This window comes from Anarhichas minor, unplaced genomic scaffold (genome assembly GCF_050575085.1).
Source record: "Anarhichas minor isolate MPS153535 unplaced genomic scaffold, ASM5057508v1 ptg000024l, whole genome shotgun sequence".
Classification (NCBI taxonomy): Eukaryota; Metazoa; Chordata; class Actinopteri; order Perciformes; family Anarhichadidae; genus Anarhichas; species Anarhichas minor.
Window position 1 is genome coordinate 9385001 of NW_027466470.1, and position 15081 is coordinate 9400081.

At 42.9% G+C, this 15081-nt stretch overlaps 1 protein-coding gene across 2 annotated transcripts in view; it reads right to left on the minus strand.

Annotated features, from left to right (window-relative positions):
- Nucleotides 1-15081, minus strand: part of LOC142956044 (guanine nucleotide-binding protein G(olf) subunit alpha) — a 43625-nt gene that overhangs the window by 11662 nt on the left and 16882 nt on the right. For both annotated transcript variants that reach the window (XM_076097341.1, XM_076097342.1), the window contains exon 5: nucleotides 14041-14138. In XM_076097341.1, the coding sequence (XP_075953456.1) occupies nucleotides 14041-14138 (98 nt within the window). The remainder of the gene's footprint in view (nucleotides 1-14040; nucleotides 14139-15081) is intronic.

The following is a 15081-nucleotide window of genomic DNA, read 5'->3' on the forward strand; positions in this document are numbered from 1 at the left end:
AAACCTACAGATATTCAGTTTATCATCACATAAAACACAGAGAAGCAAATTCTCACAACCGAGAAGCTGGAACTAGGACCAAGAAAGAAAACTACACACATCATGTTGAAATAGTAACACAAATGTGGAGTCACACTCGGCAACATGCAGAGATGTACGTCGGCATCGTTCAAGAACCACATTTAGCAAATCGCACAATTAATTATATCTACATTTCAATTTGTGCTTCCCTGGAACCAAGGCGAACACATCCAGCAAACCCATTAAAACTGCACCGCATTTGAAAAGACACAATATAGAGTTGAGTATCACAAACACTCGTCTCCCCTGAGCAGACACCGACTCACACGCAAAAACATCAACAAAACCTCCAAAAACGTCCCGCTTTCGCCCCATTGCTGCAACAATGTGGGAGTATTTTTAGTCAGCCTTCCTTGCAGAAACCTAGCTAGGTTATAATTACTGAGCGTTTTGTGACTGCCATGTGACAGAAGTACTATTGGTAGAGCACTGGAGAGCCAAATATAGTCCCAGGAAGAAAAACAAAAAAAACGAGGGTCCTGAATTCAGGAAAAAAAAAACAAGAGCAAAGATAACTCTGATTACCGAGTGGTGGTCCAGATAAAGCCTTATCAAAAGGTTTGGGTGCCGTTTTCAGAGGCTACGGATGTTCTGGTCGAGCGCTACAAATAGACGAGCTGGGTTTCAGGTCCAGTGAAATCTGCGGTTTGGTTTGGTTTCTTCAATTTCCTCCCAGAACGGCTCTCTGCTGGCATCAAGGATCGTTATGTGATGTGGTCATTTAGTCAAATTTGTGGATTTGAGGGAGAACAGGCCACCAGTTTGTCTGTGCACAATACATTTATTATGGTTTATTATTTGTTATGAATTTGTCGCTTTGCTTTTTCCACTTCAACGTCTGTTCCAAACTATCGAACCACATTAATCCAGCTGTGACTTCACGTTTATCTTTTACTTGTCCACGCCAGTTTGTACTTAATTGGCAGGTTGAATAAAAAAGGGAAACTACTGTCTGGACTATTAAAGTCTCTCTGTCTGTGCAGCGGGGTTGTCTCTGTATTTAGCCAAAATAGACTGTACTTGTCCTGCAGGCCAGTCTGTGTTGCTATGTATAGTCTTTGCTGAGGACAGTATCACTTGACTTGGCCTGGTCTTTCTGTGGCATTGGACTCATCTTTCCATAAAACACAGACAAAGGCATGAATATACACACCTCCGGGGGCCTCAGGCCTCGGCCCCCACGTGGTCCGGGGGTCACATGTTGCTGCCCATTGAGCAGAAAAAGGGGGCAGAGGGAAAATGGTGGTGGTGGTGGTGGTACAGCAGCGGGGGGGGGCATTAAAAACGCTTCACACAGGGACATGGGTCACCCAGCTCCACGGGGGGCTTCTCCCTGAACCACAACACTGATACAAGCTCTCGCACCATTAGGTCGCTTTCATAGAGCCAAAACAAACAAATAAACAAACAGGCCGAAATACAAATAAAGCTACAACTAGAATAAAGTAGCCAACTGGAAGAGAAGTGAACTAATCAGCAACAACTTCATCCAAATATTGTAAACAATCTGAATGCATCAAGACAACACAACACTAGGGCCAGTTGTGGATAAAATGAGGGTGAAAATTTACAACAATGCCGAAATAAAGACTGGAAAAAGTCCCCTCCAACAGACCGGCAACCTTCACACCAACCAACAGCTCCCAGCCTCATGTGCTCATTTGATAATTGGGTTGACTTTTTACAAATAGTGGACCATCTTTAATTAGCAGTGCAGAGGATCCGATCAATAGTTTCCATATTTTGAGCGGCTCAGGCCAGCGCTCAGGCCAGCATAATGGACTTTCACTTTGGTCTCCATCTGACTGGTGACAGTGCTTTAAAACTCACTGCTGGACATGGCAGCAGCCCCACCACGGACTATTCAAATGTTTTTGTCAATGCCCAAACATATCTTTCACTACAGCTCATTTTGTATTTTTTAATCCATGACATTCATTTAGAATAAATAGGAAAGCAACCGGAGTATGAGCAGCGATTTCAAACATCGCTGAATGAAAATACAGAAGAGCACCACCTTAAGGAAGTTAAAGTTCCTGACGGTAACTTTACGCTAAACGGCATCACTGTAGCGACCATACTGTTTGACAAGCAAATTACCTCCGGGAAGTGCAAAAGCAGAACCATGACAGGAACAACAATGACTGCTCATTATTAAACAGGACACTAAATAAACAGATTTAAAAAGGAACAGGAACAACATTTCAATCATCAACTGATCTACGGCTTTAACCAACAATTACTTTCAATATCCATAAATGGGCGATTCATTTTTAACACTTCGTCTGTAAAATGTCTAAAAAAATTCCGACCACAGTCCAAAACACAAAGATGTTCGGTTTAAAATGATATATAACAGAGATAAGTAGAAAGTCATCACATCACACCACAACGCTTTAAAAAAATGACTGAATTACCAAAATAGTTGCTGATTGATTGTCTGTCAATCAATGAATCAATTAAAAAAAATTTAAATGTAAGCAATGCTTTGATCATTCCTAAAATGATTTCGAACTGTAATCTAATATGAATACACTTTTCCTTCATGCTTCATCTGTCTCGTCTCACAAAACACACCCAGTAGCCTAACAAACCTGGGCTACACTACACACCACAGGCTGTCAGAAGTATTGAGCTGCTACAGAGCTCACACACACACACACACACACACACACACACGCATACACGCACACACACACGTGCATACACGCACACACACAAGTGCAGCAGGACAACGTGAAGGTGGAGCTGTGCAGGATCCTGGTCACCTGGTGGAAAGATCTGATCCCCGGGTTCAACTCATCCATCCAAACAGGAACACTGTGCAGTTTGGGAGATGGATCTGAAACTAGACAAATCCATCAACGGCTCAGTGGGTACTTCCTAAATATAGGAGCAGGAACGGAGACACTCCTGAAAGTCAAACCAAATCTTGTGTAAACAAAAAGCGCCTGCTTTATCTCAAGGCCGCCCGATTCGCCTTCCAGGGCCGCATCAAGTCATGGTTTTGAAAGGTGTTGTATAAAAATGAGAAATACATTGTAATGCCCTTTTGTCTCTGCTCAACGTCCACGTGGACCATTACATTACTCCCTGCTTCAAATAGACTCGGCCTCAGTGGGAACACGGGGGGGGGGGGGGGGAGGTCCGGTCTGAACTGTGTCCCGAGTGGAGCTCCCAGCTGCAGTTCTCACAGGGAAATTGACTGATGGGTTTCTCAAAATAATGTTCAGGCCCAACATCGATACGCTATCTGTCAGCTACTGAATTAGTCTGTGCCAAAAATAGAAAACAAAATAAAAATAGACTAATCAGCGAATATCGAGTAGGTTTCAATTCTCTCGCCTGTAAACAACCGCGGCCTCCATGTCAAATTAGTTGTTCCGCTTGGAACTCAACCGGTGACCCAGTGAAAATGAGCTTTTCCTCTTTTCCCCTAATCAAAAGTCAATAACCATTAATATCAGACAGGGATCGGTGCAGATTGCATAAGCCTGAACCGAGCCGTGCTGACTGGCGATTAGAAACTAACCAAATCCACACACAAGGAATTAATGCCTCCATTAAAAAAATGTTTAATCTATTTTTCAAATCTTATTCTGAGGTTTTAAACATGCACATTCTGAGCCAGAAGTCGAGTTGTCAAGGCCTGTGTGCTGTTTGTGTAGTTCACAGACTGGCCTCCGGGTGGCATCCTGCTGCACACCGCCTCTCTTCCACACTGACCCTGCCTGCTTTTAGCAGCTGGGTTCCCATGGCAACCCCAGTCGGTCCATACCGCTCCTCTCTCTCCCTCTCCCTCTCTCTCTCTCCCCCTGTCTCTCTTCCTAAGCCAGGCCGTACTTGTATCCTTCCATTCCCAGACTCTCCCATACATCAACACAAAGCAGAACCGTCCTCTGTGCTAGCTTTCTACATGGTATGCGTGTGTGTCTTTGGTGGGAGGGCACAGCAAATGTAGGCTTATGAAGACAGATTATTTTAGAGTGCCACCGTCTCAAGCACACAACCAAAAATAAGTCACATTTTCAGTCAGGGGGAGGAATGTAACGTCTGGTCTTCTGTACTACGTAAAGAGACAAAGTCTGCGGCAACATGGTGGCATGACGCGGCGTCAGTGGTGATAAATTAGACGAGCGGGGTTAAATGAGTTGAGAGCTGAACCGTGGGGATTGATAAGGATGTTACAAGTCACGGAGCAGTCGATGAGAGTCCCATGACACGGGCCCGGTTACGGTAAAGCCCGCTGGATTCTTTATGGAAAGCAACACATCCACCCCACATGTTGGTGATTAATGAGATACTTGTACAGAGTCATTACTTCACCAACGAACAGGTGAGAAAAGTAGTGTCAGACAACCCAACACGGGTAATCTTGGTCAACTTGCTATTTAGTCAAATGTATCCCTATTTAACTAAATAAAATCCACTTTCTATCCTTTCACTCCACAACTCTAAAATGTGCAAAAGATAATGTCAAACAATTTAGTTGCGAGTGATGTTCCCTTCAACTCAAAATCAAGTCATCTCTACTTGCTGAATATAATGCTCTAGAAGTGGCACACCAAACTTTGTCTCGAGATACAGGTAGTGTGGGTTTCTAATTGTGCTTTCCGCTGAATGCACAATTAGCATCTTTCAAGTCAAAAACACGAGAGATGTGTGTGTTTGAATACACCCTGTGACAACACATATGTATATATGTGCTGCCGGTTTATATGTTTCAATGTCAACAATTGATAGTTTTCAGTAAAGTCAGTATATAAAAAGAAAATCAAAAAGCACACGGTTTCCATAATTGATCAATCTGTGAATTTCTTACTTAAGAGGTCTATAAAGTGTTTAGGACATAGTGACAAATACATTAAATTATAGAAATCTAGCCAACGGGACATTTTTGCTTGAGAAATAACTAAAATAAATAAAATGATTTGTTGGTTACCGAAATAGTTTCATTTTCTGTTGATGGACTAATCTGTTTGTTTTAGCTCCAGCAGACATAGCAAGACAAATTAGCAAGTACCACAAAGGAACATGTAAGTACATTACACCTTTGTTTAACCTGTAGCAGCTGAAAAAACACAATAGGTGGGGACTGGAGTTACATTTCTAAATAAATATTGTTCCAGAGTACAGTATCACTCTGAAGAACCACAACCGCAAGAGGAACCGGACGTTCTCCTGACATAACGTATTGTTTTGTCAGGACACATTAAGATGGGCTCCTTATCTATCTGGTCAGTACAGAAAAGCTGCAGAATCTCAGGTTAAGAATGCCCACAACAATAAATCATCCAACCAAACTGCCCAACCATGGCATGTTCTAGAGCCAAATGTTTACTTAAGTTAGCCTCCAAGCTACCACCTTCAGCCCGGCCCGATGACACAGCCAACAGCTAGAGCCGTCTTGGCAAACAAACCGCCGTGACAGAAAAATATAAAAGGTTTCTATAAATAGCTCTGTGCCCCCCTTTGACCACATTCCACCGGAGGTGAAAGTTGAAGCTTGTTTGACTAGCGGCCAAGGTGGAGGGAGACCTTTTGCCTGGGTGTGGCTCTACACGGCTAGCTGCTAGCCTCACTGCTAGCCAGGCCTGCAGGCTACACAACCTTAGCTACAGCACACAACCAGGCCAAGTGGGCGCTGAGGGTTTGAAAAGCTCCCCCATGTGATACAAAAATATGCTAATGTCGATGCTAAACACACATTGTCATGTGTTTTTTGGTGGATTTTGCACGGCTCCAAGTATGCTGCTGCTGCTGCTCACTGTGATAGGCCGACTCGGCAGCAACAGGGAGAGAGTGTGGAGCTGGGAGCCCCTGTCATGATTAGACAGCAAAATGTCTCCTTGCGTGTCAAACCCTGCTTTGATCAATTCAGCCCCCCCACTCCACTCGGTCTCTAGCAGTGGCAGAAATGGTTGAGCTGTGTGTGTGTGTGTGTGTGTGTGTGTGTGGAGTGGGGGGGGGGGGGGGGGGGAGACAGAGCAAGCAGGAAAGCATATGGGTGCATTCATACAATGGCAATGATTTGTTTTATGTCAGGGCATTAGGCGGAGAACAGGTATGGCCAGGCGGTGCGTAGTCGCTCACACACACACACAAAACCAACACAGAGGCGTTTTGTGTCTCACCTTCTGCTACTGACCTTCCCTTTGTTTACAGCGCATTGCCGGGATACTCCCTTTGATTCAGCTGCGCACACGTGACCCTCCGCCAGTTTCTGCTCTGCAGTGCTGCTGCTAAAAATAGCCTCAGCTTGCCCTGGCTCCACAGCTAGTTTACATAAGCTCTAAGGGGGGTGGAAGGGGAGGGGAGGGAGCGACAGAGGGGGGGGAGCCTCAGTGGAGAGAGAGAGAGAGAGAGAGAGAGAGAGAGAGAGAGGAGGAAGAGAAGGGGGGGTCTATGGACGACCATTCCACAATCTCTGAGCAGGGAACCTGCAGCGCCACTGCTGTCCTCCAGCAGTCTGTGCCTTTACACTCCTGGTCAACAGCAGGGTGTGTGTGTGTGTGTGTAAGAGAGAGAAAGGTATGTGTTTGTGTGTGTGTACTGTACGTGTGTGTGCGTGTGTGTAGTCGGCACACAGCAACAGACTCGCAGATATCCGCCATTCACCAGCCTCGCGCTGTGTCTCTGTCTGTCCTTTAAAATGGACGCACATTTTAACCCAAAAATAAAATTCTATTTATAGACACAATTCCCCTTCTTTAAGTGGAACATAAATTCCCATTTCTCTCTGCGGCGCTGTTCATATTAAACATTCAGAGAGACAAAACTAGCAATTAACAAGAGCCTACAAACAATCTAAACATGACACAATTCTGCTAAGTTGAAATGTAAAGTGAGATACTCAACAGGAAAAAAAGGCAATTGTGTTGACTCATTGGAGTTTTTCATGTATCGATTTAGATTTCAAATATATACGATTCAAATGGTTTATTGTATTTTGAATGAAGCAGTGCCTGCTTTCAAATGTGATCCAACTCATTTCTAAGCTAAATACAGGCTGTCAGAGCCTCTGTTCTCTGAAACTACATAAAAACACACCGTGGCCGTGGAGCTAATCTTGTGACATGTAGCATGCTATGCTGGGCAGCTTTAGCTCAACTATTTCAAAATGCCCAGGCAGGCTGAAAGCCTTCTAAAATAAAAATAAAACATCTACAACTTCAAACGACATCCGGGGCACTTTAAAACACTAACCTTACAGACAAAAAGAGCCATTAACAATTAAAGTTACACTAAATCTCAGGCCCTACTGATACACTTGAATATGTTAAATGTTGGATTTACACACACATTTTAAGGGAAAGCTTCATATAGAAAACAACATGTGTTCTGCAACATCCTCTCTGCTGTTGCTTTTCTGGCCTCAAGAGAGGACTGAATAGATGGACTGAGAGAGCAAGAGGGAAAGTGGGAGACATAGAGAGAGAGCGGGAAAGTGGGAGAGAGAGAGAGAAAGAGAGACAGACGGACAGAACGAGAAAGAGAGAGAGACAGAGAGAGAGAGAGAGTCAGTCCCACAGGGGGCTCTAACAACCTTAAGGACGGTGGTTTGTGTAGATGGAGTCCCACTGAGCTTCCAGTAGATTGGATTCTACAGTTCAGCTCTAAACCGCTCCTCCCTTTTCCTCAGAAGTCATGCACACAAACACACTCACAGATATATTCAAACACACACTTCCATAGTGCCCTCTTTGATTATTCCTCAGTCAGCTGACAGCAGTGTCATCTGATTTTAGCAAGCGACACAAAGGTTTTTGTTATTCTGGATTAAGCCGTTTTATCAACATGTTTTGCATGATTGGTGTAGTTATAATAATGTGCTGTAGTAAACTTGTTAACAGGCAACAAAAAATAAAAACAATTTACTAGAAAAAAGAACTAAACTGAACTGAAACAATTTAGGCTGCATTCACATTTTGATCTTTGTAGCTCTGTCTGACTTTTTGGAGCAAGTTCTCTGAGCTGTGACATCATCCATGTTTGTTTTAGTACCAAAACTGTTGATATTTAATCCAAAACTACAAATTCAATTGAATTGTTTTTGTGTTTTTGTTCTTTGAGCTTCTGTTGAGCTCATATCTCTCACATGGCTTCCTCTGCTCCAGACCACCACTGTCTCTCGGTTTAGTTTACACTCTCCACCTCAACTTTTTTTAGATGCAAAAATTCAAACTGTGACTTCAGATTTCATCCTTAAACCATGCAAGCATTAAACAATACAGTGCATGAAGTTTAACGCAATATCAAATCTGTTCAATATAACCTGATCACCAATCTGAAACAAGTAATTACATAAAAATCCTACATGTTAGAAGAGCCCAAACCCGGTCACTATAACCTCATCTGCTGGTATTATTCTGTGAAACATCAAAGCAGCTAAAACATGAAGAAATTAAGCAACTTATTGGTGACAGGAAAAGGCAGCAGTGACATGCAGCCTGTGTATAAATATCTCTCTCTCGGGCTTTTCTGTGAACAGAAGAGGCTCCTTATTGAGGAGATCCACTGTTTGCAAAGCGTAGCCCCTCTGTTTCTGTAGGCCCTTCAGGGGCCGGAGCTGGCTGACAATGCCGGCCATTCTTAGCACTTTGCTGCCCCAGATGACTGTGTCAGTGGCCCCCCGGCTGGTGACAGAGTCCCGTGACCAGCACTACACCCCAACGCCAACTCCAACGGCAGCCAAGAACCAGACCCAGCCTTGGATATCCACAGTCCCATCTCCGGGACCCCTGGAGACCTGTGCAAGTCTCAGCTATACTTCTCCATCCTGGACCAACTGCACCACATAACACCCGGACTCATGATGATCCTTGCCTAGTTTAACACATGTGATGCATCAGATGCATGAGTTCCTATTTACAATTTTTTTTTTAACATTAAGAGCAGCAGATGAAGGATTTGGAAGGTTTTGGAAATACTTGTTTCATTTATTTAATAAAAACATTGTGCAAGACTATTATTTTTCAGGTAATGGACCTTCTGTATTACAGAGCTGCAACAATCAGTTGATTAATCGATTACTCAATTAACAGAAAAGTAATAATGTTTTGATAATTAATTAATTGTTTCAGTCCTTTTTTAAGCATTAACTCCAAGCACTGGTTCTGAACTCAATTCCAGCTTCTGCACTATGAAGAGATGATAATATTCTGTTTATTACTATAAAAATAATACCTTTAGGTTTTGTCCTGTTGGTCAGGCAAAAAGAAGACATTTAAAGATGTGGCCTTGAGAAAGAGTTTATAGACTAAAAGATAAATCCAACAGATTCATCGATAATGATAATAGGCATTAGATGCAGCTCTACTGTTTGTTTAATTAAAATTTTTAGCATAATTTATGATTAAAATCTTTTCAAAGTGTGTGATGATGACCCACCCTGAAAAGGCCCCCCCATTCTATTTAATCCTCGATAGGATCAATGGCTGAAGCGAGAACAATCTGATATCTGTCTCAGTATGAAGGCGAGTCAGGGCCAAGTCTCTCTTTCCTGTATGTTTTCAACCCATGTGTGCATTTACTGGTGTGATAACCACAAACTCCAGATGGGATCGTGGGGATTAATGACTGCAGAAGGATGATAATTTGGACATGTAAAAGTATGTGTTTTACAGTAGGGCTGCAACCACTACTTATTTCTATAATCAGTTAATCTGCCACTTATTTCGATGATTGATGAATCGTCTCGTCAATTAAATACCAGCAAATAGTAAATACTAAAGCCCAAGATGACATCTTCAAATAGTTTGTTTTGTCCGACCAGCAGTCCAAAACCGAAAGAATTTCCATGTACCATCACATAGGACATTGACACGGATCAAATCTTAAAGACTTACAATGAGAAGCAGTAGTAAGTAGTTGCAGATTATTTTTTTGTCGATCGACTAATTAGTTGAATAATTGTTTCAGCTCTAATGTTATTCGGCTATATAGCAGCGTATCCACGGTGATCAATAGCTATTCTCATTAAACTCATTAAACTTTTCTTCTCTGCATCACTTATTTCATACAGCAAAACACTGAAAGCATACCGGTGAACTACAATGACCACAATGCACTGTACTCTCTTATACCTAGTGGTCTTTCAACTCAGAATTATCAAAGGGAGGCTATGGTCGGCCACTCGATACATTTTGGCGGCACATCCTTTTAGATCACAAAAGAAATATGAATTAAAAATCCACTCGGCAGCGTGGAAAGCCATCACGCTGCTGTACCTAACCCAGCATCAGCACCATCTCTGTCCCAGGCCTCATTCTCACTGCAGGAATAAATCCCTGCTGTGTCGCTCAGCTGTTTCATAGCCTCATTTCTTCAGTCACACTCTCAGACTCCAGCTCCGTCCAGGGTAGCTCTCCTCTGGCTTCACAGCCACTGGGCACACAAACACAGGGTGAGCTCCACAACAGCCCAGACAGCATCTAACACTGGATAACAAACATCCACCACAGCAATAAATACCTTTGTGTATCAATTATGTCACGAATTGTGTCATATTTGCAAAAGGATTGCAACAAACATGGAGAGGGGGGGGGGGGGGGGGGGGAGCAGGAGGCCTTGGAGTTCAGATTTGCGTGTGAAAAAGTGTTTGATTTTGCTGTCACATCCAAGGCATTGCAATGGAACCAGCCCGCCGCAGCTGAAAATAGCTCATAATCAATCAACTGGCAGACACATATCTGTGCTCTTAAAACGTATAAATGTGCAATGCAGAGGGCGGATCAATGGGTGACAGGATTCCACAAGCATCGATATGGACATGCTCTTTGGCATAACAAGCGCTCGCCATCGGCCCATACTTATTTCCTGTGCCTCTGTCCAATGGGCCGTCCGCAGATAGGCCTGCTGGAAAAATATCTGCCAGTGTAGCAAGGTCTGTGAAGGACAACACAGATGAGATGGCAGAGGTATATAATCTGCCTTTTTAAAATCTAAGCACCACATATAGCTATATCTGACCAATTGTTTCTTCTGCTGCGATCTTATTTTGGTGGTTTTACAACAATATTCGACTGTTAACGTGTAAAGTTGCAGCCTGCAAATCTGTTTCTCCCACAAACGGCCAACTTCCTCTTTAATATACACCGAGTGATCGAAAGCACTCTTATCACGATCGTGATCCAAGACATAACTACTGTGGAAGTTAACAAGAAATGTAATACGAGAGCAGGTGGAACAACAGTAGAACAGTAGAAGACAAAATGAAAGCTTCCTGGACTGACGAGGAGATTTTCAGAGCGGGTTGGGTGGGTGCTAAGCTCAAACGTAGCTAGCAATGAGAAGAAGGGACAAGCTAGCATATAGACCCTTAAAAAAACAATACGTTTGTTTAAATACAGCCCGAGTCCAAAGTTATGACCTCTGCTCCCTTCCTTTCAACCCAGTTGGCTGCTGAAGCCGTCTGCCAGTGTTTCACTACTTCTAGGGTAGTTAATGTAGTGCAGTGGTCACAACAACAATAATAGGTGTGTGTGTGTGTGCGTGTGTGTGTGTGTGTGTGTGTGTGTGTGTGTGTGTGTGTGTGTGTGTGTGTGTGTGTGTGTGTGTGTGTGTGAGGGCCTTTACACACAGACAGGTCTGCTGCCATGTAGCATAGAGTATCTATGAATGCCCTCCGTCCACATAGTTCATACAGAGGTTAAAACTGAGAGAGGAAGTAAGTGAGAGGCCACGCAGTCTGACAAATTCCAGACATCAATCAGAGACACTGACAATAGAGGCATATTGTAATGTTACTACTGGCTCAAAGTGAGATTTCAAAATGAATTTTCAAACGTGAACACTGCTTTATCCTTCTCCAAAAAATGCATGGTAGGAATCGGGACTGATTCATTATATTTCAAGGTGAATTTTTAGTAAATTCACTGCACTAAATCACACATACGCTGTCCTTTAGAAAAGAAAAAAAGCACTTCGACAACTGTCACTCAACTGAACTGCCATTCAGGAAGGAAGAACGCTAAACTACAGACATGTGAAGCCACCATGCTAGGACCGCATAATTATTAACCCCATCAAAACTTTGTGCATTTGTACACTAAGCGACACGGAGCTGTAACTTATTAGAATGTTTTATTTCCTTTATCACACCAGTAAAACAAATGCTTGATGGGGGTTTATTGGCCAAACATACAACTGCTCACCGGCTCTTAACCAATCAGGAGCAGCAGCGTAACAGCCAGAGAGGCGGTGACAGGAGGACAGCGAGAAGGGCAGGAGAGAGAAGTAATCAAAGAACGGATGATATTTAAGAGAAGGAGGTTGGGAACATCAAAATAAACAATTAAGTGTCACAGTAAATGTATTATAAGTTCCATGAAAGAACAAAATGCTGGCTACTTGCAACACACAGACAGAAGTTCAAAAACCAATAAATGCACTTCAACAGCAGAAAAGTCACATAAACCACTATTTAAAAATACCGTATGCGTTTCACGGTCTTCATTCCGCTCTGTTAATGTTTACTCGTGTCACAGGACAGCTGTATTTTCTGTGCCTCAGCGGTTTCAGTTATTACAATATGGAATATTCTTTCTGATTTCGACATTCAGAGGACCACTGCATTTACAGAGTTGTAAAGACATTGAGACATTAAGAAAGAAGATTTTAAATGTTGATATGTTACATCACGTTACGGGAACATGGACTAAAATAAACACAAGATGCTTTTTTGCATATTGTGCCGTCGTACTGCACACAGACTGACTCATAGCAGCAAAGACAAACACTTGGACTGTAACAGCTCCACCTTACAGATTCATGTGACTCCTCCAACCATCACCTGACTATCTCTCTCCTTTCTATGGAAGCTGCTTTCAGGCAAGGGCAACCAGGGGAAGACTTGACCCGGAGTCAAATTTATGTTCAAGAAATGGAAGATATTCAGGAGCAGAGTACAGAGACCGTTTGTCTACGTGCTACGCCATCTTTAAAACATCTCAGCACTACATCCACGTAACGCAGGCTCACAGGTCGCTGACAACAAGACAATACCTCCAGTCACTTATTAAGGGTGCATTTGACAGAACCCTGAGAGATAAAGGGAGCCAACGCTAAAGATAAAAGGAGGGGACAACTTCCAGTGGGTCTGTGTACCATGTCCTCAGATTTAAATGTGAATCCAGAGGTGAGTCAGAGAGGAAGTAGAAGGAGAGCACTGTAATCAGTGAGTCACTTTGCATACCCAAACTTCCTTCTACAGGCCAGTCAGGGGCCCTCCACTGTGTACGACCAGCACCCTACGGTGGCCCAAGGTGAAGCAGGAGCCTTCCATACAATCTGGGGCACTGTGCAAAGAGGCATCAGTTGCTGCGCCTTGCCACACTGCAGTTATCAGTATTTCCTAACTGCAGTATCTGGAGTACAATTGTATTCGGAAAAACTCCATACAGATTGTAGCCAAAATCAAATCATGACCCACATAGCTTTTGTCCAGCCTTTAGCGACAGCGAAATTTAGTCTCTCAACTCCACAGGTAGGTCGTCACCATCACCAGCGCGAAAATGAGAAAACTTTAATTACGTCTTTACAGACACATGTTGCATCCATACAATTCTAGTGAAGAAGGCATTTAAATAATAATACAGGCCAGACCTGGCTTTGCATATCGCCACGCTGCGATGTCGAACACACCGACATGAAGAGATATATGTATACTTTTCCTGAGGATGAATACAACTACTGCTTGCCTCGCCACGCCCAGAGTAAACATATCTCAGCCATGTTCATATACGACATGTCACCAGCACACAGCGCAGAGCGTTCAGCTCAAACACGACACAAAGAAGACGTACAGGGAAGTGACAATAGTTTACAGGCTGTAAACAAAAAAGGCCTGCAAGTTATCTGCACAGATAACTTATGACATAATGTATGTCGTCATAAACAATCTCAAGTATCCAAAGCTCAAAGTCACACCACGAAAGGTCTTTAGATGTTTGGACTCACTATTGTGCACAGTCGATGAGCTGGTACTCATTGGACCTCTCAAAGCACGCCTTCACTCCTTCGTCGTCCCACAGCTTCTTTGCGTGATCAAAGAACTCCTGAAGAAGAAGAAGAAGAAGAAGAAAACAAACTTTATGAAACAGACAATAATGAACTATTCATTATAAAGAAAGAGTCATTCATCACATTAAAAAAATGTTTACTTAATTTACTGACACACAAAGGTCAAAACTATGCAAACTTAGCAGATTTCTTTGCATACGTACATTAGAAAATACATGCAAGTAAATAAACACACCGAATACTATAAGAAATTACCCAGTTTCTTAAAGAGAATGAATTGGTGATATACACTGCTTGTCATCTAAACCAAGTACCACACTTAGTTACACACAATGCATACATATGTACACACATGTATGTACACACTCACTGAGCGGTTTAGTAAAAGTTCCGGGTGCCAACGACTGCCATTCATGAGTAGCAGAATATCTTATTCAACAAGTATTTGTACCATATTTTACAGGCGTAGCTCTGCCGGAGTAGAAATGTGATTAGCCTAGCTTAGCATACAGACTGGAAGCAGGAGAGAACAACTAGCCTGACTCGGTGTGAAGCGGGGAAAAAAAACGACTACAAAACACAGCCGAGGACGGTGACTGTGGGCAACTTCCCAGAGTCTTGGTGTTAAAATGAGGTTCCCAGATTAGGTTGTGCACCATGGAGCCTGTAACAAGGAACTATACGAAAACCTGCGCTCACAGACCCAATCTAGTAATCTGATCTACAGCCAGAGACGCCACACAAGCATGCTGGTGGATGTACAAACTGTTTGTTTGTCAAGAAACAGTTCCAGCATGTAACTCTCCACAAAACCACGTTTGTTTTTTTCCTGTTGTGTTCCGATTAAAAAAGCAAGATACAAGCTCCGGCTACGTACTTAATGCATTCATCATTTTCCCCTCCAACTCCTCTTAAAGAAAGCAAACAAGGCTATTTTCCATAAAGGCGAAGCGTTCCTTTAACACCTTATTAATAGTA